General features: G+C 37.4%; 1 protein-coding gene across 1 annotated transcript; it reads left to right on the top strand.

Annotated features, from left to right (window-relative positions):
• Positions 1-116: 116 nt before the first annotated feature.
• On the top strand, positions 117-25,363 carry GSPT1 (G1 to S phase transition 1). Its single transcript, XM_074599281.1, has 15 exons — positions 117-576; positions 11,279-11,326; positions 11,732-11,773; positions 12,306-12,533; positions 13,592-13,625; positions 15,129-15,206; positions 17,632-17,812; positions 18,159-18,313; positions 19,766-19,906; positions 20,667-20,760; positions 21,097-21,177; positions 22,894-23,067; positions 23,518-23,607; positions 23,952-24,120; positions 24,856-25,363. The coding sequence occupies exons 1-15, from the start codon at positions 282-284 to the stop codon at positions 24,906-24,908; spliced, it is 1,863 nt and encodes a 620-aa protein (XP_074455382.1). The 5' UTR covers positions 117-281; the 3' UTR covers positions 24,909-25,363.
• The last annotated feature ends 1,984 nt before the right edge of the window (positions 25,364-27,347 follow it).

The following is a 27,347-nucleotide window of genomic DNA, read 5'->3' as shown; positions in this document are numbered from 1 at the left end:
GCTCCCGCAAGCCATGATGGGCGTCGTAGTGCCGCGCCGCGCCGCGGCCGTGCGGTGGGATGGGGCCCCGGAGAGTTAAAAACTACCAAGATGGCGGCAGGGGAGGCTGCGGGGAGGGTGTACGGGAGCTCCGGGAGGCCATACTGCGCTCGCGTCGGGGCGGTGGAGTACACGCGGAATCGCCGGAGCGAGTGCTGAGTCGGTGCCGCCGCCGGCTTCCCCCTTACCCCGGACGCTGGGAGACGCTTCGAGGCCGCGGAGCCTTGTGGGGCAGCCACAAAATGGAGGCGAACGGGAGCGGCAGCGGGAGCAGCAGCGACTCCGCTCCCGACTGCTGGGATCAGGCGGACATCGAGCCGGGCAGCGGCGCTGGCCCGGGGTCCGCCCCGCCGGCCGCGGAGGCCGAGGCCCAGCAGGAGCTGCTTGGGGCGGCCTTCAGCCGGCAGTTGAACGTCAACGCCAAGCCCTTCGTGCCCAACGTCCACGCCGCCGAGTTCGTGCCGTCCTTCCTGAGGGGGGGCCCGGCGCCCGGCCTGCCGCCGCCCTCGCCCCCGCCCGGCCTGCCGCCGCCCCACGGTAACTGCTGCGCCGGGACGGGGCTGCGCCGGCGGGTGGGCGCTGAGGGCGGAGGGATGGGGGCCATGTTGGAAGGGCGCGGGGCCGTGCTGTGGAGGGGCCCGGGGCGAGGGCTGTTGGGCCCCCGTGGGGGAGGAGGGGAAGGGCCACGCGGGGCCGTAGCGCGGCGCGGCGGGCCTGGGGCGGGAAAGGGAGGGCGGGTTGGGCTGGGAGGCGACCGGCAGCCCGGGGACCGGGTGGGTCAGTCTGACGGGGTGCGGGCGGGGCGCCTGGGCGGCAGAGCCGGGCCGGGGGAGTGACCGAGAGGCGACCCGGCCCGGGAGCTGGGGCCCTGGGTCCCAGCGGCAGAGGGGTCCCGTCGGCGAGGGGCGAGGGCAGGCTCGGGTGGGGGTCTTGCGCAGGAGAGGGGCTTGGGGAGGGGGCGTAAGGCGACAGAGGAGCCATGGGGCACCGTAGAGGAGCTGGTTGCGGCGCCTGCTGCAGCCCCGAGAGCCTGTGGCGGCCGTGGGAGGGGGTCTGCGGGCCGCCGTGGTGCAGCTGGGGCGGGGGAGGCTCCGCGGGAGGCCGGGTCGCCGTGCAGGTGTGGTGCCCGAGGGGCAGCAGCCGGCGGGTGTACGGGTCCTGTGTGCGTTCCCCTGGTAGCTTTACTCGCCAAGCGTCGCCCATAACGAGAGGAAACCATGTAGCTCTCTTCTTCCTAAAGCACGGGAGAAGTTGTCGAAGATTTTGGTGGTAATCAATTTAGTGTTGCTGGGGAGAACAGCACTGCTTCAGCCACCAGTGGCTCAGATGTAGCTTAAATGTCTTTTTGAACATCATATCAAGTAGTTATTTTTTTCTAACACAATGCTGATAAATGATTAGTAGGGAAAGGAGGTTTGTCCAGCTGGCCTCGGTCAATGGAATAACTTGAAATTTACCCTGCTTTTAATTTCAAAGGATCTTTGTGTATGCAACCAATGTTTATACTAGATTTACTTTGCATGTGGGAAATTAAAGGACAGCAGCCTTTTAATTTCCAGCTCCAAACTTGAAGGTCCTTCCAAATGTCAGATATGTGGTAGTATTTTAATGTCACTCCTGCAGCTAAGGAGTTTGACGCATCATCAAGTATGATGGTTTAACACCTTCCTGTTTTTTTTGTGATTTTCTGTATGCCTATTGGTACAATATAAAACAAGCTAGTATTTCAAATATTGATTCTGGTAATTTAATTTCACTAAAGCGACTACTTGTTACATTATGTTTGTCACAATTTCCTGTTGATTGTGGCTTATTATTTATTGCGTTCTGATTTAATATATTAATTAGTCTTGCTCTCCCTAATATCTAAAGCTATCAGATGTTAACTAAAATCTGTAACTTTCATATATTAAGCTTCAAAATTTTCATAACAGAATATTAACCTGTTTGTTGTGTTAGAGCAAACATTAGTGTTCTCTACAGCTATTCAGCACTCCTGATTTTTATCAGAAATTGTAGCTGATATGCTCTGTGGGCAGGCAACATGTAAGTGCGTTAAAATATACTTCTTAGAAGCCACGGGCAGGCTCTTGGACTCAATTTAGAATAAATGTGTATATTAAGGTTTATAGGTAGAGTAGATAGCTTGAGGCTGTGCTGAACATGTGATGCACCTTTGAATAATCAAAATTAATTCTAGTGTGTTTTTCAGCCATTGCAACCTGAATCTAAGTCTTTTTTTTAACTATGCAATCAATACTGTGACTGAAAACTTTCTTGGGGTTCTGAATATTACTAGAATAACTTTGTTTTTTCTCCTAAGCTACTTTTGTAAGGTTTCTTCTAAGGCTTCCTATATTTAAATTTTTTTTGTAGGATTTAAACTACATTTCCTCACCTGCTCATTATATTTATATCTTTGTCCTTTCCTTTTCTCCACTTTTTTGCTACTTCTGAGGCCTATGATGAGCTTTGTCATTCCAGAGACTAGAGATGACTTTACTGAAACCTTCCTGGTCACCTGGAGTGATTAGGATAGCTTTTCTTTCCATCTTAGTTCCTGAGTATATTTCCTACATAGCGCTATAATCTACCTGGCTTGAATTCACCTTGCTTCTATATCTTCTTTAAGGTTTAGAATTTTGAGTTTCTATAATTAACTTGGATGTGCCTAAGATTAAGCAAACAAAAATATGGAGTTAAAAAAAAAAACAAGCCCAAATCAATTTCTTTCTTAACTAGAATACTATACTTGTTATGAACACATCTGGCATACTCAGTTACAGAAAATAATTGACAGTCTTGTCCTTGCAGATGTTCATATAAGGTGACAACTACTTTCCTGGCTAGAAGAACTAGGTGGAGCTTGCTCTGGAAATAAGTCAGAACAACATGTGATTAGACAATGGTGCTGAATAGGTTACTTTTCAGCAACCCAGTTTGCTTTTGCTCCCATAGGGAATTAGGTGTTCCGTGGCACTCATTCTTCATTACATTGTGAGAAAGAAAATATTTCTATTTATCATCTGTATTGAGGTCCATACAAATACTGGTTTGCACTGGGAAGCATCTAAATGAATCTTAATTCTTAGGAAGAATAAAAAAAAAAGCTTGGTGTCAGTTTGAGGACTTAAGTGGCCTAAAGTTAAGTTCTAGTAACACTTTTCTTCTTGGAACTTTCTCTTGGTGAGGTTTTGTTCGAGTCATAATTCCTTAGTAATTCAGAGGAGGTTGTAGTCAGGATAAATGTGTAGTAGCAGATTCCACAGAACTGATCTCCATTGTGTGGCTATAGTGTACAATAGTGTTTCCTTTTATGCACCCTAACTTCATGGTTTTAGTAATTTGTATAAAATTCCTGTCACTTACGTTTAGAGCACTGAAATAATGCTCACAGAAGCCATTTAGGGAACAAGGTGTTAGCTTTCTAAAACTGGGGAAATCCTGAGACCTGCATTCCAAGTAATTTACTTTAAAACTTCTGTTTTATGCATGCTTTTGAATTGCAAATTGTATATTAGGGAGAATATCTGAACGATGTTTACTGCTAATATAATTTTTCCTTGCAGATAGTTTCAGAACTATTTTGGAATTAAATTATCATTTGATTATATGCAAAAAGCATATGTTATTTAAATTTTTGAACCTAAGGAATAAATTAAAGCCAGTATGTTCCAAATGTTGTAGCTGCGAGGACTCGCTTTTATCAAACTGTGTCCAAGCCAAACTCATTTGCATAAAATCTCTGTGTTGGATACTGTTGGAAATGTGAAATAGAGACTTCTTGATTTTCTGTCTGCAACAGGCATCACTGTACCACGGTTCCTTCCAGTGAACATGTTGAGTATGGCATGAAAGAGATGTGGTTCTAGGGAAGCTTACTGTAGATAGCAGTTTCTGGACTAGCAAACTCAACTAAATTAAGGCAAGGTGTGATAGTCAGTAAATGACAGTAAATTGTGTTAGGCCTCTAAACATTCTTAATCACAACTGCACCTCGCAGCTTCACTGTTCTGTAGCATGTAATTGCATTTGGGTGGCTTTTTTGTTTCTATATCAAGGCATGGTTTGGAGGTGTTTGTTAGGGAATAGTTAAAACTTCCCCCCCTGGATTAATAAGATTTCTTATTATCTAAGTTTTGATTGTATCTCGGGTATAAGAGAAGTGAAAAACTTCTGAAAATGCAGTGTCAACCTGCATTCTTGTGATTCAGTTTTTGTCATAGTTCTTGAATATTCCACAGGATTCTTGGTGAAATTGATCACAGCTTCCTTGTATGGGCCTTACTATATTTTATGTTAGTTTTTCTTCTTTTTTAGAAGTAATTTTTAAGTATTCACTGTTGACTTTCTTGGAGCAGGAGACTGAACCAGGTGGCTTCCTGGGGTCCCTTCCACCCTGAATTGTTCAATGATTTGAAGTATGTAGTGGTTGTGGTAAGAAAAAAGTGTCATTAGTACAAAAGTAACAAGAACAAACAATGTGTGATACATAGCATCTAGTGTAAGGAAAGACAGCATTTATCATTTTGGTGGTATTAGTGCTACTGCTTCATGTAGGAGTTCTCTTGACCGCTTCAAGTAACTATCTGAACATATTTGTTAAGACTGCAGTTTAGATAACTTGCACCTTGTTTTGAGCCAAGCAAACATCTGGCTTAAGATTCAGTGCCCTCTAGATTGCTTCACTCCCTAACTATCCTCACTCGCCTGCAGTAGTCACTCTTGAAATAGTTAAGTTCAAGCAGCTGGACGTCCTCAGCCTTCAAATGCTGTAAATAAATGGATATAGCATCTATCTTTCTAGTTTTCCCTGCCCTCATTGTTCTTGACGTTGTAGGTAGCTGGGACGTGCATATATTCCCCCCCCCCCAGCCAATTAAAAACAAAAGGAGTTTCCAGAGTAGGATGATGAGCTACTGGTGTCATCGTGTTCCCCAAAACTGGTCATCTCTTGTTTTACACTATTTTCTGTAGACTCTGTTTTAATACTCTTCAACAATTCAGTCCTCAAGAAACTTCACTTAGCATATGAACTTGCTAAGAAAGTCTTGTTTGTGGTAGTCCACCATTCAAGAAGCTATCGTATTAAAGGATTACATGGTTTGCTCATGTCAACATTTGAATACCCATATGTTGATTGATTTCCTCACAAGTAAGGTGTTGGTAATGCTACTGTTAATGCTACTTCATAACTGTGAACTTGAACTGCTTACCTGACAGCAAATCAGTGTCATGTTGTGAATGCCAGTATATGGTACAAAGTATTATTATTGAAAAAAATTTTTGAGTCATCACTTCACTATCTAGAGCAGTGTTCGTCTGTATCAGCTTTTCTAGATAGATGAGCTGCGCAACCTTTTTTAAAATGGTCAGTGCAGAGAAAAGCTGTATGTCTTGGCACCGACTTGCCAGATGATCAGATATAATATACCTGTGTGATGCAGTCACGGTGCCAATGTATTACACAGATGTCCTTTGTCTACATCTGAACTGTCCCCAGGAAGGTAGCCAGGATTGTGTTGCTCCTCTTAGAATAATTCATCACGCTTGTGGCCTTTGCATGACTCCAGTGAAAGACAGACCACTGGGAGCCGGCGGTGGACTGTCCTGGAGTCTACGTGCAGTCTGGTGACCACGTGTTTAGCACCCTGGTTTGGACTACTGATTTAATGTATTTGAAAGCATGATATTATCTTAAAACTTGATTGCTCTGTCAAAATGAACACAAAAATAATTTGGGATAATTCTTGGATTCTATTAGCAATCTGGTTTTGCAATTCCACTTTCAGAATTTCGGGACTTCTCTGCAGTTTTGTGATGAGAAACATGCAAGCAAGAGAAGCAGCTGATTGTATAAAGCTAAGATAGAAAGATGTTTTTATTTTGGTTTTTCATTATGAAGGAATAAAGCAGACAAAATTTAATCAGTGACATGACTGTTTTGAAGAGGTCTATATGAAAATTACACTGATTGAATTTCAGTACAGAAGTTGGTTTAGGGACTGGTGATGCGATATTAAAAATACATTGTCTAGAACACATTGAGAACTTATGTGTAAATGTTAAGATCCTGAGCTTAACCTGATAAAAAAATCCGTGGGGTGCTTAGGTTTGGTTTGGTTTTAAGATTTCTATTTCTACTGGGTACTGAGAGATCTTTGTTAGAGAGTGGAGTCCTTAACTGATCTAATACAGAGCTTGATTTCTTGGCTGTCTGTCTGTCTCAAAAATCAAGTTACCAACTGAGTACAAATACTTGGCCTTAAGGAAGAGGGTTTTTCACTATATTCTCTGAAAATCCCCATAAGCTTTCTTAGACTTAGTTGTGAAGAAGCGTGTCAGTTTTAGATAAGATAAACCTAAGGCGTGTCCTCACTGGGGAAGGAAGAAGGTGGATCTTTTACTAAGCTAACTTGTAGTAAAATCCTATAAATACAAAGCAGGAGCTAATTATTTTGTGAATTTTACAAAGTCATGTTAAAACTATTAAAGCTGCTCTTACCTTGTTGCATTTTAAAAACTGTACATCTCTGTGTCCACTGGTGAAGCTAGGGCATAGGCTATGAAGCAGGGCAGAGACAAGAAGAAAATCCATTTTGGATTTAAGTTAACCGTCAAAACAACTGCCTTAATTACAGTGAATGCCTGAAAACCTTTTCTTTCTGTATATTTTAAAATACTGAATATGAACTACTTTGTTTAGCTTTAGAACTTATTGCTGCCTAAAGTTATTTTTTTGTGGGGTTGTCCCTTGGGGTTTGTTTGGTTTTTATTTGTTGTTTTATTCTGATTCACATGCTCTGTGTGCTCGATTTGGACCTCTATTTTTTTTACTCTGGTGTACCTACCCTTTATGCTTTAATTTAAAAAAAAAAAAGGCAGGGGGAGCAAACATCTGTTATGTAATTAATGAAAACTGTTGAGGCTATATGACTATTGTGTAAATATGTACTGAACTCAGGTATTCAAATCACATGTACAAAAATGTGATGGAAATCCTAAGGTGGATGTCATGCATTTCTTCACTCTTCAGCCTTTCAGGAATTCCTGTGAAGCAACTTGATGCCTGTATTGGAGGAGCAACAACAAACTCACTGTACAGACAGTGTAAAAGTTTGTAGATAAGACACTTCTCTCAAACTGAATTTGCCTTTTTTATTTTCTTTTTTTTTAAATCTCTCTGTATGCTCTGTTGTGCAAACAGTTTCGTTAATCCAGTAGTCTACCTCAATTGTCAGGTTCCAGTACTGTCTAGGTTTTTATCACTCCAGCAGCAGAGCAGGCTGGGAGCTGTGAGTGCTCCCATGCATAGCGACGAATTATGGCCTCTCCTCGATTCTGTGAAGGCATTTGCATTGTGACTCAGGTAACTGCTTCTGAGGAGTTACCAGTGAACCACTGAACAGTATCTGCTTGTGTGGAGACATCTCGCTCGGGTTATTCTGTACATCTGGTAAATACTGCTGTTTACATAAAAATGGAAGTTATCATTACTGCTTAGCACTTGAGTTTGACTTGTATTTTAACTGCAGTTCTTCTGATATCGATTCTCAGTTTACCAGGTATACTTATTCTATAGATGAAAATCTCGCTTCATTCTAACACAAATTTAATTACAGAGCAGTTTTTTATTGTTTCTGTACAAGCATTCTAAACTGCTAATGCTGTGAAGTTTCTGGCTTATATTGTTTAAAACACTATTTTCAGAGGTTGAGTGATAACTTTTAATTTTTTCTACCTGTGCAGCTTTGGTTATTGTACAACAAAGAATGCATGCAAGTACAGAATTTGATGCAATACACAACAAACTCATCAGCTGTAGTAGAATGCTGTGTGAATGAAATAAGCAGAGTGCATTCTTGCAGTATTTCATTAGGACATTAGGTGTATTTTAAAGAGACCAATCACTGTGTTTTAGAAGTTGTGCAATTTTGGACTCTCTATTTGGAGCTTGCATACTCCTCCAGTGACTTTTAGAGAAAGAAAAAAAAAACTTATTCAGACAAGAATCTGAATTAAAAACTACATTTTGAATCCCTCTCATATGACAAGATTCCTATCTGAATGATTTTCAGAGATGAGGATCTAGAATTTTCAAGCTGAACTTGAAATGTGTTACACATTTTTCTAATTTGTGTTTATTTTTCTGTATGTGAAGTTTTTACAATAATAGTAAACTATTTTAACCATAAATGTTGTTAGTTACTTTCCTGACTTCCAGAAAACAAAAAATGAAAAACTTTGAATATCTATTTCAATGTTTTGGAGAGATCAGGATAAGTTACAAGGACTACTTAGAATCTTTCTCAGTTTCCCTCATCTTTAAAGGTATTTTGTTACAATGTCTGTCTTTATCTCATGGGCAAAATAAGCAAGGTTACTTCAGTTCACTGGATTTGTCCAAACATGTTTGCCACGGGGCCAGTGTGGAGTTTGGACTTATTCTCATGTCCTAATCCAGTATTGAGTCCGAAGTAGGAAGCCAATCTCAGCTAGATTAAGAATTGTCATCTTTTTTTTTTTTTTTATGTGATCCAAAGATTCCCTAAGTGTTTCAGAACTGAAACTTAAAGTGTTTTTCCTTGATTTACTCAGATTGCCTTTCTGTCCTCTCTGTCATGGCACTAGTAGTGCCCTTCCACCTAGCTGATAACGTTGCTTCAGAGTGCTGATCCACCCAAAAGCTGGTAGGTTCTTTGCTCGTTCCGGTTTTGGTCAGACCATCTCCCTTTGTGGAGCTTCAATAGTTACACGTGCGCTAGGGCTGACACAAAATAAGAGATGACAAAGAGCAAAATGCAGTAAGAAGCAGTAGGAGTGCATCCTTCTTTTCAGGTGATTGTCTTAAGGTGTACTTCAGGCAATCTGTTCATTTCCACACAGAGCAAATGATAAATCTGACCCTTTAAAGTCAGACTTTTCTCTTGCATATTTGTTTGCACCATTGTACCATGCCTGAAATAACCTGGCATAGCCTGAAATTGTTTATCAGAAGCAAACAGTTACTGAGGGGGTGTTTATTTTTATCACTTAAAGCCTATTCTTTTTGAAATTAAGATCCTTTATTTATTTTTTTACTCGGTTTCTTTGCAATGAAATTTTTTTAGGGAGCAGTTTGTGTTCCTTTTCTGCTTTGAAGGAACAGTGTATGTTTCATGTAATTCAGTGTCCTCTTTCAAAGCCTGTCTGCCACTTGTGTACCAAAGTGACCAAAATTCAATAAGTGTCTGTGGTCATGAGTGTCTTTTGCCCCTTTAGCACTGTTCAGGATCCATACACAAACTGTCTTATTGATTCTCTTATGTGCTAGACTCGTACAAAATGTAACAGATGGACCTTTTTAGGTTAACAATTTCCTACCTCCTCTCTGTTATTTGTGAAGAAACTTCTTTTTCCTGTCTGTATGCCTGCTGTATTACAGACCAAAAAGTAAAAACCGAGTTGTTATGAATGCTGTTGATAAACAGTGTATTTCTAAGGAATTACATAACTCTTGAACCACTTGTCGAGCTTTTGTTTCGAGGCAAGTGTGTAAATACTGTCATTTAACATGTTTTTCGTTACGGACAAACTTCATGAGTGAAATCAAAAGCTTGTTGAAATCATGTTGTAATGAAAATATTTATGCATCCCAACCATAGTGTGTGTGAAAGAGCCAGCAATCTTGTGATGCGTTACGAAACGGAAGCTTTAGGTTCATACCTAGACTCTGCATCACCTGCTTACCGGACTCATAAATGGGCTGATTTGAGTCTCTTCCATCTCTCAAATGGGAGTAATATATCATTTCTTACAAGCGATCTCAAGGTATTCTATTCTTACACTTTTACTTACTATATTAAATCATTCTCTTAAAGTTTTGTTCCTGTGGTTGAGACTCTGGAGTGCAGATCTTATATGATAGAACACAGTACCACAGGGAACCTCGCTCAGAGCAGTTTCCTCGTCTGCATTGCTGTGCCCCCTCGGCTGTTCGCTGCTGGCCACTGGGCGTTGTGCTCTGACCCACATTCGCCCTGCTGCAAGCTCTGTCCTCTGGCCCTCTTCCAGCTGTAGCAGCACTGCTCCAGTTTGTAGAAGTCTGCAGCAAATACGCAAACAGCGTGAAAGCAAAGAGGCTTAGAATCAGGTCCTTCTCTGTATGTTTTTGTTCTTTTGAGGGGATTTGTTTCATCTGTAGGTCCCGTCATGCATATAGAGCGAATAATGCTGTAAGAACTGTGTCTTTAGAATGGGATTGAGGGGAGTGCTAGAGTACAGCTAAATATAGAGGGCATGAATTTGGTATGTGGCTGAAAAAAATAAGATGATGAACTTGTTTCAAAGAACTATGAAGTTGAATTTATACCAAGAGAAAACTAAATAGGTTAAGGTTCTAGGGATAATTCTAGAAGGCCTCTTGATCATGTGGAATAGTGTCCCAAAACATGAAGTGGTATAATTGTTAAGTGCAACGTATCACTCCTAGCAGGTTTAAAAATTACTTATACCTCAGCATGTAGTTTAGTGGCATGGGTTAGTGCATGAGAAGATTGAGTGATCTAGCCAAAAAACATACTTGTGGCTTTGATATGCACAGGACCGGTGAGATTGTCCTCCGAGCAATGTGACTATATTATGGTGTTTAAGAGGACTTGCAAACTTACCAGGCGTATGAATGAGTTGATATCATCTCTTGGTCCTAATAGCTACAGAAGATCTTAAGAATTTATTTGTAATAGCTTGTTTCAGTTTTCTACTCAATGCTTATGTGAAATTGAGCCGCAATAGCATTGTAGGTATGCCTCTAAACTGAAGCTGGCAGAACCTTTCCATACAGTTGTGACACCACGCACACATTGTTTCTTTGGATACAATGAAACAGGTTTGACATTTTTAAACACCAGTTAGATACTAACACTTAAAATAGCCAGCGTGTCCAAACAGGATGGGCAGGTAAAATACTATGTATAGAAAAACTGTTTCCTTTAAAAAAATGCTTTGAGTGTGTCTTTCCATGTGGGGGGAAAAAATGAAATTGTTTTTAGAATTGCTGTATTATTTTCACAACTTTTAGGCAGTGTTCTTTAGAAGTATTTGTGCTTGGAAGCTATATTTTGTACTGTTGGGGGGTGTGTGGTTTGTTGTTTTGTTTTGTTTTTTTAAATTTACTTGCAATGAAGTTGGGAGATTTGTGCCTAAGCGTGGAAATTGGTTACATCAGTGTATTTTAAAAGTTGAACTTTTTTCTCTGCAGGCATACCTGTAGAAGCTTCTCCAGAGGAGCAGACAGCCTCTTGTGAAGGTAATTCTTTTTGTGTTCTGATGGTATGCAACACAACTCCATTAAATGTGATTTTTTTAAAAAGTTATTGCAAAGAATCTCCTTTCTAAGAATCTCTATGAACCTTTTCCAATATTCATTCTCTTTATCCTCATACTACTGTTGTAAGGCAGTGTGGTTATCTGTGCTTATTCACAATTTTATAGGAGCTGAGCAAGGCATATAAAGACCAAGTGGCTTATTGAAGGTCATAAACCTTGCATGAAGCAGGATTTTTAAAATTGAATCTGTATATTAAATACCATTGGCAAGTGCCCAAACATCTGAACTATCCTTTGATTAATTTAGTCACGCTGTTCTTTGTTCTTGATACTGTCATGGTAAATATGTGTCCTTCATGATTCTTTTTTTTTTTTTTTTACCTAGGTTCAAATGCTGCTGTTAACATGGAAATTTCAGAATCTGTTGGTAAGATGAGAATTTTTCTGTTTCACTATGATAGTGCTCTAAAATACTACTGTAGTGCTTTTGCTGAATCACAGAAAATATTAAAGAGATCAGTAATATGAGCAATCAAAACGTGGAAATTGTATCTTTCTGCTTGTATTTGTATGGCTTTTGAGAGAACTTAAACCATTATCCCTCCCCTTTTCTTTCTAAGTGTATGGTAGCATGTCTGCCTGGGGATTCAAATCAGTGTGATGATCTAAGTGCATCTTCAGATTTGTTTTTTTCTTTGTAAAATTGTTGCCTTGTTAAAACACAGGTCTCTTAATCCCTGTGAATCATCGTTTTCTGATGTCAGCACACGAGCTAGTTTGAAAGCTCCTGGTAATAATAATTTCAGAAAAAAGGCGGTTGCTCACTTTCATATAGAAGGACATTAACAGACTGGATAGTTGAAGTCTCTTGATTGCATCTTGGGGCAGGGGCTTTTCTCTGTAGTCATTGCTTTTAATTTCACTGTCTACTTGAATATATCTAACTGGTTAATTTTTAGTGGAAAATGGAGAGACAGAAATGTCCCCGGAAGAGTCATGGGACCACAAAGAAGAAACAAGTGAAGCAGAGCTAGGAGGTGGTCCCACAGGGGATGCAGGGCCTTCTGAAGAAAGTGCTCAGGAAATGATGGAAGAGGAGGAGGAAATACCAAAACCGAAATCTGTTGTAGCACCCCCAGGTGCTCCTAAAAAAGAGCATGTAAACGTAGTATTCATTGGGCATGTAGGTAAGTTGTAAGTGAATGTGAAATAATTGGATCTTTGCATTGTGTATTATCTTGAATTCGGAGGATTAGAAATTCATTCTGCTCTTTGTAGAGATGTATGTGTTCACCGTGTCTTGAGCTTAATAGGAGTGTTCATTCTAATGAAGCTGCTCTGGAAAAATTAAAAAACTTCAGAGGTCTTTCAGAGCTAGAGTACCAAGGATAGAGTGCTTGTGTTCTCTTGGGCACAACAGTGTCTGTGTTCGTGATTTCTCAAGTACCTGCTCTGTTGACTGCTGAAGTGACATGTCTGTGTTTATGATCCAAAGAACAAAATCGGAAAGCAGTGCTCCTTTTCCACTTGTTTTAAATATTTTTGGAGGGTTCCTATTAATTATTAAATTCAAAAATTGTTCTTCAAAATATTAAAAATTGTAGAGCTATAAACAATAGATGAACATAATGCAGGGTTAAAAGAAGCATTTATAGCAAAATGTCCCAATTGAAGAGCTTCAGCAAGGTTCAGAAACATCTTAAGTGTCAAAAGTACAGAAGAATTATTGAATCATGAGTTTTACAGTCAATTCTGTATTTTCATTTGTATAGTCTCATATCACCGTAAAAGTTGTGTAACTTAGTCCTCAGGTAAATTCAGAATGGAGTCACACAAAGTAAAGAGGCAGTGGGCAGAGGTACATCCGACATTGGAGAGCCACCTACAGAAGTTAGGGACAAGGGAGAAAAGAAGCAGGGAAAGGGATTTTGCAAGAGCTTCCCATACTCTTAACCCACACTTTTCCTGGATCACCGCTTGTTGAGTGGTTTTTTTTTTTTTGTTATGGATAATGCCAAGTTTATATGTATGAAAACAGAATTTTCAAAATTCAGTGTAATTGAATTGACAATGAATTATTGTGGAAACAAGGGAAGCTGAGAGAGATGCTTCAGAAAACTTAGATTACAATTAAAAATATATATCTCTGGAAATAAATTAGATGACCTTGTTCATAACTTCCTTCTTTTTCTATGACTTTCTTTTAAATTGGGAATGACTTAATTTTATATTTATTTGGTTTTAGATGCTGGCAAGTCAACTATTGGAGGACAAATAATGTAAGGAAACTCTTAAATAAGATTTTTAGATTTCCTGTTCTTTCTTGTGATTTAAAAATACATTAAGTAAAATGAGTAATATTTTCTTTATGGCGTTAATCAGCATAGATTAATATTTTTGTAATAGAAGTTTACATTCACTGTCAATTTAGTTGCTTCTTGTCTTTTGAATTTCTTAATTCCAGCAGATCTAATCTTATCACTATCAGAGTTTCACTTACTTAATGGAAACAACTATGAAAAAGCATACATTATTAAATTTAAAAAAAAAAAGTAATCCCTTTCTTACAACAGGACTCTGTTTTTCTTTGTCATTTTAAAATGCTATTTGAAACTGCTTTGTACCCTTTGTTAAACTTTGTCCTTTTTGTGAAGATTAAAGAAAAAATTGAATGGCCTTATTCCCTGGTGCTAACATTGTCAGGCATAATTTGATTTCAAAATGTGACATTATAATAGCTAACTTCTATATCTATCTTCCAAACAGTATCTAGAGACGGCAATATTTTTATGAGACAAAAGTAAATAAATGCAATTAGATCTTATGGGTTCTAAAAAAAAAACCAAGAAATGGAAAGCAGTATATGAAGAAATAAATGCTATTGCACTAATGCAAAGTATTTCTATGATTTTAAAATAGTATTCTCAGCAAAAGTGGGAGGTCTTTGTCTTGGCATTTCATCTTGTTTTGTTTTGACAAAACTGGAATGTTGAAATTGTCATGCTACATTTAACCTTGTAGTTCATACTAGAGCAAATTAGCATTTTATTATCTGAAGTGTCTGAGTATTCTCCTTGTACAAGGAGAGGTCTATTCTTAACACTCCTAACAATGTGTTATGTTCCTAAAGCTTTTTGCGGTCTTTCATTTTTGCAGAATATCCCTTTGTTGTAAAGAAAAAAAAAATTATGCTTGTACCAGCTTTGTCATTAACCCTTTATTTGCTGTTACCATTAATTTTCCTTATAAACTAAATAGTTTACTGTTATTAGATCAGGTAGAAATAGCTGAGGGAAAAAATTTGAAAGTTTAAATATAATAAAACTGTACACTACTCATCTACCTCTCTTAATAACTGAAAGATCTCTCTTAAAATGTCAGTTTCCTTGTTCTATCTAAAAAGAATGAAACCAAAAATATTTTTCTTTACATTTCAGAAATTTGGAGGGCTTCTGTGAAAAATTCTATCACAATTTTTACTTAATTTTGAAATATTGGATTAGTGTCAGAAATTGACTTAACAGATGTAGTTCCTTTTCAAACCTTGACTCTGCAGAACATTTTACAATTTGGTTTAAAAAATTATGTTCCTCATACTTCCACGAAAGTGATACTGGTGCAGATAATGGTGTTGCTTTCTGTGGAGAAAAAATTCCACTGCTGCTCGCATCAGACTGTTCCAGTTTTTAGAAATAATTTGTAGAGATTGTGTAAGTATTTAACTACTTGAAACTATGTTTCTGCTTATGTAAAACTGTACTTTTTTTCCCCTCCCTTATTAGGTATTTGACAGGAATGGTTGACAAAAGAACACTTGAAAAATATGAAAGAGAAGCTAAAGAAAAAAACAGAGAAACATGGTATGAACTTACTGAAGATAATAGCATGCTGCTTTTCTCTTTGCACTCTGATAAAAATGGGAAGCTGATTTTAGTTTCTGGCCCTGTAGCACTGGCTTCCTGCTGGAATGAGTTTCAATTGTGGGGAAAGGAATCTCTTGTTTTCCTCCAGTACTTCTTTAACTAAAACTGGTTGAAACAGTGCAATTCACATTGGAATGGGTTTTGCTGCACTCTTTTTTTTCTTTCTTTTTTTTGTCTTTTTTGGGTGTTTTTTTTTTGGTAGATCAGTGCTGTACATTCTGATGTTTTGGTAAACCTAGTCGTCTGGTGAAAAGGAATACGAGGCAGATACTTCTCTCAGGCAGCTCTTGGGGCCATTCTATCTGTATGTCTTTTCACCTGTAAACTGCAGAGAGATCTCTAAGGGAGAGAGATCAAAGCTGTCAGTTTGGCAGACATGAGAAAAGAGCAAGTGAATAGTTTTGGCTGTAACATTTATTCATATAAAAATGAGATGGGGCCATCAGATGGGGTCCACAGTTCTTAAGTTTCCTCCAGGCAATAGGATGCTGCTGTCATGTGGATATTTTGAGACCTCTTGTTTGTTTTGGGTTTTGCTGGTGTTGTCTTTTGGTTGGGTTTTGGTTTTGTCTATGTGTGTATATATACAGCACATAGAGCAGCCTGCTCTCTCCTTCTAACAACTTCTGGAAAATTGTTTTTTCTTTTGGAAGCTTTATGGGTTTGGCTGTGGTGGAGGAAAATAGGGGTCGAAAGGACTCTGGAAAAGAGGCAGCTAAAGACTTCCTTAGAGGTAGAGCAGCAATGGAACGCTCAAGGTGTGGGCCTTGCCCTGAACTAATTGTATGGTGTGTGAGAGGGGAGAATAGAAAGGGTGACATATATTCTTTTTATCAAGAAAGCATCATCCCCCCTGTTGAGGGTTGACCATAGCAATAAATATTTTGAGACCTTCCTCAAAAACTCTGGGCAGCTTGAAAAACAGATTTCCTTCTCCCACTCCTCTTTTAGAGAGCAAGTTGTAGGAAGTGCCTCCTTGAATGCTATTTTTATTCTTTAAAATATGTCATGATATACAACAGAAAGTGTGATGTACCTCTGTGTCATTATCAAAGATCTTGTCAGCTCCCTTCATATGTTGATAGTCTTGAAATTTGAGCAGTCTTTACTTTGTGATTGAGAAAATTCTATACTGTAGTGCAGAGTGGACATTTCAGTCAGAATTGTATCTTTCACTGAAAAGCCCCCTGTGTGCAAAATGGACATGCCATCCAGCTACCACACATAGATTCCTGCTTGAGTCTTGTTAGCTGAGTAAAGCCTAACCTTCTGCTTGGCTGAAATCTTACAGAAACACGGATCGTGGTGAAGATTACAACACATAAGAGCACACATACTGTTACAAACCAAAAGCCATCCAGCATGCTATCTAGAACTCGATGAGTGACAAATAGCTACTACCTGGGGAAGACTGTGATTATATATCCATAATTCCCAATGTTTATTGCTTTCCCTGACTCAGGAACCTCTTCAGCTGGAAAGGACTTCTTTGTGTTTAATAGTCCCTGGCACTCCCTCCCTGGTCCCTAGTCAGCTGAGTTAGCAGTGTCTCTTCAGACATTATCCAGTCAATACAATAGACAAGCTAAAGATCTTTATAAGCTGCTGCTAATGGTGAAAAATATAGATGTGTTAAGCCAGTTCAATTTAGTTATTACTACTTTTCTTCTCCTTAGTGAGAGTATCAGGTTTTTTTCCTCTCTTTTCTATTCACCAATTTTCACAAAACCTGAAGGAGCTAAATAATCTTTTTTTTAAATTTCAGTTCATCTGTCTAACAAATCTAACTTGCTTGTCAATGGCCAATGGGATAAAATATAATTATGAGGGGACAACAGTTGATATGATTAAGGTATCAAAGATAGGGGGAATAAAGGTAGTGTCTGTTTCATAGCCAACTTGTGTTTAATATGTACAAATAAATGAGAAATAATAATAGTTCTCATAATATGAGTATGTGCATATTGGAACTAATTATTTATTTAATTAATGCTGATAAAGAGGAATCGCTCTGTATTTGATCCAGAGGTCTTTTTCAAACTGAGGCAGAGCTTACAGTGTTTGAGGTTAGATCGTACCTGGAGAACTTAGTAATTGAAAATTGTTTTTTAGAGTTGCATCCTCCTAGGTGTGTGAGGGAGAGCTAACACTGGGCACTACAGCTCACTATACATACACAATACATATGATAAAAGGTCACTATTGGTCTTGGACATGCTTAAGTTCAGAAATGCTGCGGTGGGTAGAATAGTTGAGCAGGAAAAAAGGACATTTTATGATGACAAAATCATCATACATAAACTTAGTAAAAATTAGTACAAAAATAGAATATTTGGGTTGGTTCTTTTTTTTTTTTTTTCAGGTACCTTTCATGGGCCTTAGACACAAATCAAGAAGAACGAGACAAAGGTAAAACAGTAGAAGTGGGTCGTGCCTATTTTGAAACTGAGAAGAAACACTTCACTATTCTAGATGCTCCTGGACATAAGAGCTTTGTTCCAAATATGATTGGTGGGGCTTCTCAAGCTGATCTTGCTGTGCTGGTAAGGACAAATTAGGTTCTTTTATTCTGGATATGCTGTGGAATTAAACTTTTGATTTTTATTTTTTGTTTGCTTGTTTACTCTTGTGGTTAGTTACAGTGGGCAAAATTTTGAGTGGTTTTTGGAGTAACTTAACAGCTTCATAAAACTGTCTGCAGGTGTCATATGATTTCTATGTATGTCAGTGCAGAAACTAATGCATAATATTGAGGATATACCAGTGCATTTTGAAAGCTTTTACCAGTTGACTACCCAAAGTTATTTTTGAATAAGCAGTATTATCCATTGTCAATTGTTCTGTTGAGAGAATTGTAGAACTTTTAATAAAATTTGTATTTTTAATTAGGTTATTTCTGCAAGAAAAGGAGAGTTTGAAACTGGATTTGAGAAAGGTGGACAAACAAGAGAACATGCCATGTTAGCAAAAACAGCAGGTGTAAAACATTTAATAGTTCTTATTAATAAAATGGATGATCCAACTGTAAACTGGAGTAATGAAAGGTGAGTTTAATATTAAAAAAAAATCTTCATTAAAAGATACTGAAATAAAATAATTCCTAAGTAATTTTTTGCATCCCATTTTTGCTGAAAGAATGGTGGACTGCTGGACTGAAGACAGAGGTTATCAAAATTGCGGTGAAAACAGAAGCATAGTGCCTAGGACAATGCCTCCCAATTAAGCTTAAAGTTCTGCACTACTTTAAAACATCCACTTCCAACTGTTTGCATCTGTGCAGCTGTATTTAACAAATCCATGCATTCTAACATAGTTTAATTGTTGACTTAGAAACTTCATACCAAACCTAAAAGGAAGCAACTCTGTTTTCAGTAGTTTAGTTTGCCAGGTTCTTGACTGCTTGGCCTCATTTCTGCTAAACTCCTAGCTTAGATTTGTTGAGAACAGCATTATCCTGTTCACCTTACGTGTCCGCCCTGTATTACTTGGAGTTATTTTATGATAAGCTGAGTTGAATAAGCAAATACTATTTTAAAGTCGTTCGTGATTATGGTCTGAGAAGGGGGGAAGGAAGGAAACTTGTGATGATACAGGCCAGGTAAAAATAACTAAGAAAGTCAATATGTAATATTTAAATAACTAATAAAAAGGATTAAGTTATTATTTTCTACATTAACACTGAAATGTTACTAAAGGGTTTTAATTTTCCTAAGTGTCAAAACTTGGGTTGTCTTATGGCTTCTGTCACATCTTTCTTCTCACTCCTTTAAGCTGGATGCTAAAAAGTGTAACTTAGTCCTTCCCTAGAGACACTTGTGTAATGACTGGATACAGTTTTCTTCTACAGTGTAATAAGAGTTGTCAGAGTTGTTGCTGTGCTGTCAAGTATCGTGAAAGTTTTTGTGGAAAACTGTGGGGGACTACAAAAACTTACAACATCAGCCTGGCTTACTAAGAGAATAAGGCATGCCCAGTTGTGCTGTCTTGGTCCTGCCCCAACCTTCTGACGCTATTGAATTCAGCTGAAACTGACTGAGGGGAAGAAATGTAATAGAAATAAGTAGCATTAAGTCTTAAGAAATTATGTAGGACGTTGGGGGAGACCAAGCCACCATTAAAGTGAAAGCCTGCAGCATGACCTCAGTAGCTGTCTGCTTGGGTCTGCCTTGCTATCTTGGCCTAGATCTCTTGCTTAAAAGCAGACGTAGCACGTGCTGCTGCTTATCAAGCCCGGTAATTGAGGTATATGGAGAAAACTGATGATGCTTTATGGAGCAGGGGAATGAGGGGGAATAAACAATATGAAGTTGTGCTGTAAGACTGGGGAGAAGATGCAAGTAGGCCATTAAACTTTGTTAGGTTTTCTTGCTGCTCACAGAATAACTTCGCTGATGAAAATTAAATGTCTGTGGGTTTTGTTGGTTTTTTTTAAAGCAGAATATTATGTTACGCTGGAGTAATTGAAACTTATCTTGATCTGCTTGATGTTTTAATAGATATGAGGAATGTAAAGAGAAACTGGTGCCATTTTTGAAGAAAGTTGGCTTCAATCCCAAAAAGGATATTCATTTCATGCCCTGCTCAGGACTGACTGGAGCAAACCTTAAAGAACAGTCAGAATTCTGTCCTTGGTATATGTATGTATCTTAAATTGAACAACTTTGTATATTTGCTGTATTTCAATAAAAGTGAATGCTACAGTGAAGCTAGGAAGAAGTATAGCATGGTATATTGCAGCTGTATTCTAAAGTGTTTGAGGAAATGCGATTGTATTGTAGGGCAACAAGAATACAGCCATGCAATGAGCCAAATAAAAGCATTTATTAACTGCAGAAGATTAAAGTTAGCAGAGTCTGTAATATTATTAGCAGTGCTTTTTAGCTCTGTGAGTTTGAGTGCCATACTAGCCCTTGAATTTTCCAGTGATGCTGCAGTTGACATGTTGCTAGAATGAGTGATTGTTTGATGTGACCAGTTTGCTTGAAGCTGTATTATAATTAGTGACAAGCCATGTCTCTCACTGAGTGTCATGTTTTCCAATATTGTCCATGGCAGTTAAAACATATTCATGAAAATCCTGTTTGGACCTAGCTTATGGTTTTGTATTTCCAAAACACATTACACATCTAGCAAGATTATCAAAGGAATAATTAATTTGTGTAAAATATGCCTGTAACTTAACTTAAAAACTACATGCAGTATTAACATGTTAGCTAGGGTAAACTGTGCACTAATGATGGAAGTTATGATAGATTTAACTGTCTTAGATGTCACTGTTCTTAATGATGATGGAATGAAAACCATTCCTTTTGTTGGGCTGCATTTATCTATTCTGAGTAATTTTTTAAATAGAAGGGTGCTCATAAAATTGAAAAAAATGCCTTCTGCTTTTTTTAGTGGATTACCATTTATTCCATACCTGGATAATTTGCCAAACTTCAACCGTTCAGTTGATGGACCAATCAGGCTGCCAATTGTGGATAAATATAAGGTACAAATTAAAATAATAGGATTGAAAGTATAAATTGACTGTTTCCAGAAAGCACTAAATGGACTATTTACTGTATTTTCAGAGGGTATCTTTTTTTTTTCTCTGATATGTCTACATTTCCAACCGTAGAATAGAGGTGGGGAGGGGAAGTAAATTATTTGGGCATTATATGAGACTCTTAATCTGTAATCTTTCATGAGAACAGTTTCCAAAACACTAAGTATAGCAGTGCTAAATAACTTCATAGGGTTAAGTAATCATACTTAAAGTCATACATGGAGCAGACTCTTTAGAAAAACGTTTCAAATCTTTATGTAATAATTTCTTTTTGTGGAGGATATGGGCACTGTGGTCCTTGGGAAGCTGGAGTCGGGCTCTATTTGCAAAGGACAACAGCTTGTGATGATGCCAAACAAGGTATGTTAAGGTTTAGATATTAAAAAATGTTACTACCCTGAAAAAGAGCTTGATTCTTAAAGATATTTATTACTTGAAATCAGAAAAATTTCTGTTGCTCAGTTGAACGGAACTAAGCTTTCTTGTTTTACACGTGTGATGTTTCCAGGTGTGTGGGTGTGTATATACTTCCTTAGCATTCAGAACTCAGGTTGTCTCTCCTCAGTAAATTCAATTGCTGGGCTACAAATCATCATAGTTCATTTGAACTGTGTTTTTTAATTTGCTTTTGTACAGTTGGCCCACAAAACCTTTTTCCTGCTGGGGGTTAATACTGCTCAAAACTTTCCATCTTTTTTTCCCTTTTTCTTTTATTCTTTTCCCTTCCCTAGAGGGAAGATGGAAAAAAATTTAAAGGATGGAAACAGTACACAGTATGTTCCAATGAGAACCCCAAAATTTACTGTAGTTAAGAATAGGTTGTTTGTGCAGGTAGGTAGCTGTTCCATAATTTAAGATCACTACTTGGAATCATTGTGCTGCCCTGAAGAAAGTGAAAATATAAAAATGAAGGATGTGAAAACATAGTTGGGGAGAGGCAGTTGATGAGAATAGGGTACTCAACTAATGGTGGTGTTTATATCCATTGGTTTCTTACAAAAAGTGTTTGAAAACTTTGGTTTTATCTATTTGTGTCATCTTGATTTAAGATGAGACTTTTCAGTTCTGCAGGCTGAGGTAGTCTGCTAGAAAATGTCTCAATACTCTAATGTACAATAAATCTACAGCTTATTGAAAGCTTGTATTTCCTAATCAAAATATGTTAATTAGATTGAATTCCATGTCATCTTTCTCAAGAGCTGCTGAAAATTGAAACTAAACTTAAACAGTTTAAGATTATGCTTTTCAGCTTTTAAGGTAATTTAACAGACAGTGGCTTGACACACCTCTGACACCCATGTTATTTTGGGGTTGATTAGGAGAAATAAATAAACTAAATGGCTTTTTAAATGTATTCAGTAAATAGCCAGTGCTTTTTGATGACAAATTCTTTTTTTTTTTTCTTCCTTCTATTGGGCAGCTAATGAGGATTGAATTAAAACTTCAGGAAGTCAGAACCACAGACCTCTTTCTGAAACAACTCCTTTTTTAACTTCTCTGCCTTTCCAATATTTATTTTGTGTTGGTAGCTAGTACTGTGTAGATACAGAAATCAGAAGAGAGGTTACAACATACAGGAACATTAGGAAATACATTTGGTGTTTGGAGAGCGTTCATTAGTATACGTTTGGTATTCTTTTATCATCATCTCTAGGAAATCTTGTAGAATTTTGGGATTCTAGGATTTGCTGGATTGTGTTAATATTCAGACTGTTATATTTTGGATGTAATGAGTCTACACAACAATGTGGCTTTTGAATTCTTCTTAGATAATATGCATCCATTGTATCTCTCATCTCTTTATAAGTTTTAAACTCATTTCACTTTGAGAAATAGTGGATATTTTTGAAATTTGCTTTCCATTGAATATATACTATAGAATCATGATAAAATATGTTTGATTTAAATATTAGTAACTCATAATTCAAATATTCTAAATGTTCTGAAGCTTGCAGAACCAAATATAATGAATTTAAACTGTAATGGAAGTATTTATTGAAATGCTGATGTATTAAAACAATTTTGTACCAGACTAAAATATTCACAATAGAAAACCGCATTTTCACTTTCTTTAAGCACAATGTGGAAGTTCTTGGAATCCTTTCTGATGATGTAGAAACTGATTCAGTAGCCCCAGGTGAAAATCTAAAGATCAGACTGAAGGGAATTGAAGAGGAAGAGATCCTTCCAGGATTTATTCTCTGTGATCCCAACAACCTGTGTCATTCTGGACGCACATTTGATGCCCAGGTAGAATAACTAGCATTTAATTGCCGTATAGATGGGTAAAAAGCATTGAAATGTTCTGCTTGCGTTTCACCAAATCTAAATTTCAATAGTTTGACATTTCAGTTCAGATTTCTTATTCACTGTCATATCTCTAAATTGACAATAACATATATACCTAACACTGACATCATTAATTTGAGTTTTTAAAATATCGTTTATTTTGAATGTAACTTTTCAATGAAGTTTTTAGTTACCTATAATCATGAAAGCAAGATCTTGTCAAGCCAATTCTTCAATTTTATACTTTCATATTATAAACAATTTAGTCGCTTATAAATTTTTTCTTTCACAAAAATTTGTTATGTGAGTATTGTTCAACTAAACTTTTTAATGTAGTTCTGTATTTGGTTATTCTCTGCTCTTTTATAATTGAAATAAGGAAAAATGCACTTACTTTTAATTGTTTTACAGATAGTGATAATTGAGCACAAATCCATTATCTGCCCAGGTTATAATGCAGTGCTGCACATCCACACTTGTATTGAAGAAGTTGAGATAACAGTAAGTGTCCTTTTAAGTTGTGATGTGAATATAGACAATCCGCTTGTTGGGGTGAGCAGTTCTGTCACGATGTACATCTGTAGAGCAACTAATGCAATAAAGCTCCAGCCTTGAATGGAATCTTTGGTCAGTACCATAACACAACCAAAAATGACTGTAGCTGTTAGCATAAGCCTTCTAAAAAGTGTGGTAAATCATGATTGACTCTTATGCAGTAAATCTTAGAATATTTTTTTTAATATATTTCGAAGTGTTTTCTTTCTTAGACCACTTCAGTTTTGTTTGTAAAGAAAAAGTAACCCTTATTTTTGCATTCACAGCTATTAATTTTTTTTCTTATACAGGCCTTAATCTGCTTGGTAGACAAAAAAACAGGAGACAAAAGTAAGACAAGGCCCCGTTTTGTGAAACAAGATCAAGTATGCATTGCCCGTTTAAGGACAGCAGGAACTATCTGCCTTGAGACATTCAAAGATTTCCCTCAGATGGGTCGCTTTACCTTAAGAGACGAGGGTAAGACTGCTTGATCAATGGTTACTAACTGCTGCAAAAATGCAGTTATTTGAAATAGGACATCATGCATGGCAATGAGGTATTAAAACGCTGATATGTGGTGGAAGTCACTATCTGGGTAACAATGGAAAAGTGAATCTAAGCAAATTGTTGTCATTGTGCAGAGTTCTTGCTAGTAACAAAAAGCGTTTTATTTTAGAGGAATAATGTACAGAAATGTACACTGTGAAACAAAAGGTTGAATTTGAAAAATTGCCTGCACTGTTTTCTTAATATATCCTGGAATGTCCACCTACAATATGAATACCATAGTTTCTCTATTTAAAGTTAGGAAAGATAAGGTGGGGTTGTATGTTGGGCTTTAACTCATGCTCACCCTGGTAAAACTCATAGATTTGTGGGATGTATTTAAAATAAATTATCTTTGAAAGCAGTAAACAGATCTGGTAGAAGGATTCTGCCTTGCCTTCTCCTTAGATGAATATAGAGCAGGCTTTCCACAACCCACATCGTATTCTTTACTGTGAGAATAGCAGTTTTACTATTTTTAAGATTTTTTTTTATTGTGCTTTTAAAATACACTCGTGATTTCATTCTACAGTACCACAATTTATTCTCTGTATCACTTCTAATACTCTGGAGAGCTGTATTTTTGGGGGAAGTTTTCATGTTCTTAGAGACTTACAAGTTCTTTTAACAATACATGTAACTCCACTGTTTGTATCCTTGGTTTAGGTAAGACCATTGCAATTGGAAAAGTTCTGAAACTGGTTCCAGAGAAGGACTAAGCATTTTTCTCAATGACCCCCGCACAATACTGTGAGGAAAATCGACTCTGCAAAAGCCTACTTCACACCGCCTTCTTATTTTCTGCCCATTGATAAACTTCTCCCCATATTTTGCAAAGACAAATTTCACAGCAAAGGTCCACATCATGTCAGCTTTCTCATATTGAGAGCTCTGCTATGCCACTGTTGAATTTTCCCAAAAAGAATTTTTTTTTTCTCCCAAATTCTGCTTCCTTGGAAAGATTCGGCAATAGCTTTGTAAGTGATGTGGACATAATTGCCTATAATTATGAAAATCTAAAGGATTTTTAATGTTTAATTTCCCCCAGCATATATATTAAGACCTCTTTTTTCCAGGCAGATCATTCAGAGTGTGCGAGTGTGTGTGCACATGTTACAAAGATGACTACCATGTTAATAAACTATTCAATTTGAAATCTTTTTCGGTATTTGAATTGCTTTTGAATAATGTTTTTTATCCAGATGTAACACAGTTGCATTAGCTTTTTAACTTTCCGGTAACCTAGGTATTTGGTTACTTGGACTTTTCTAAACTTCTCAGCCTCCCCACACACACAGTTTTAAATGAGGCAATTGGGCACTCAATCAAGTTTGTATTAAAATAATTAGGTTTGCCCCTTCCCTTTGTTGAATGCATTCTTAAAATTAAAAAACATTCATGCGAATGCGGCACCTTCATTAGCTTTACATTTGTTAATATCTTCAGCAAATTTAGGTTGACTTAACTTCATTACTAGACACACAGTAAGTCAATTTTGAAGGCTAGAACTACATATTGTGTCTTTATAAAAATTCAGCATTATTAAATTCTTAACTGCAGAAAATGCTAACAACCAGTAAATCAGTGAAACTTGCAAAAATAAGAGAATTTGTGGCAATAGTGCCTATTAGTATTTATAAGAGCTGCATTTTGTGGGAGAACTGGGCCAATTAAAAAGTGCCAGTTATATAAGTTACTCAGTTCACCCTGTCTTTAATTTAGAGGGCTGGATAATCCTTGCTGTTTTAAAGATCAGTCTGAACTGAGAGGGAGAAAGACTTATTTAAATCCCTAAGAGTTTGCACATACTGAAATATGGGAGGGTCAGAATCAAGCACAGTCTGTAAATTTTTGCATATCAAAAAGCAATGTAGGCTTATGAGGACCAGTGAAGTTTTTCTTGAGAAATTAAAGAAAACTGGTTCAAAATAAAGCTTACTCAGTACAACTTGAAGGAGCTGCATAATAAAACCCTATTTAGCTGCACTTTGAAAATGGACTGTCTACAGTTGCTATCCTGATTCTAACAATTAGGATGAAGGCTAATGGATTTATTTTTTTTCATTTCCCAGAGTATTAGTAGTAAGTATTAAAGGGTATCTTCAGAGCTTCTTCAGAATGTCTTAAGCTAAACATATTCAGTTGTACAATTGTGGCGAGCCCATCTCCTCCCCCAAAAGTTTACAGTCTAGTGACTGTATCTGAATTCACAGATAACTCAAAACTGAAACAGATTTATCTTTTCTGGGGTTTTTTTTTGTTTTGTTTGTTTCTTTGTAACTGTGGAACTCCCATTCATTTCACTTACAGCTACATTGTATGGACAGAAGAAGTTATTGTCCTTCAGTTTCATATGACTACACTTGTAGCTACCATAATGCATGGAATTTAAATAAATTTTATTATGTCTGCAAATCTCTGGGCTTTTATTTTTTTGGTAAATCAGAGTTTAAAAATAACTTTTTTTTTTTCCTACCAAGTAAACAAACCCCACAGTTCCTTGGATCTTAAACTAATGAAGAAATTAAAAGCCAAGGAAGCTTACTGTCTTGTTCATGTTCTGGATTGACTTAAGATCTCCACATATCTGACTGCTTTCTTGAAGTAAGCTCATGGATTTGAAATTTGCAAAGACCATTATTGGAGAATACTTACATTTAGAATCCTAAATTGTTAAACTTTTAAAATGTTTTTTAAAGCATTGAAATGCATCTCAAGACTACATAATGCTCCAGTAGAATTTTTCCACTTTCAAGAAAACTTAATGAAGGATTCTAAAACTTCATTATTTTGAGGCTGGACTGAGTATGTATTATTAAACTGAAAAATCGTCTGGTGGGTTGAAATACCAGTCTTAGCATTTCCATTACTCATCCCATCTAGTGTATTTGATTACCATTACCATAAATCCAGTTAACGTCACCTTGTCTGTAAAGGGAGGCTAAATTATTTAAAGTTCATTAACAGAATCTGCATTATACGACTAAAGATATTGCTAACCTGTAGGAGTTGCCTGCACTGTTTTTATTTGTGTATAAAATATTTACATTCTACAGCAGACATATTGATTTGAAAATGTAAGGCATAAATCTACACAAATTGGCTGCATTTTGGGTAGAAGTGCTGAAAGTACATTATACTTGAAGAGTATCTCAACT

Source organism: Larus michahellis, chromosome 8 (assembly GCF_964199755.1).
Source record: "Larus michahellis chromosome 8, bLarMic1.1, whole genome shotgun sequence".
Lineage (NCBI taxonomy): Eukaryota > Metazoa > Chordata > Aves > Charadriiformes > Laridae > Larus > Larus michahellis.
The sequence above is the reverse complement of the archived record's forward strand: the minus strand, read 5'-3'. Positions and strand labels throughout refer to the sequence as shown.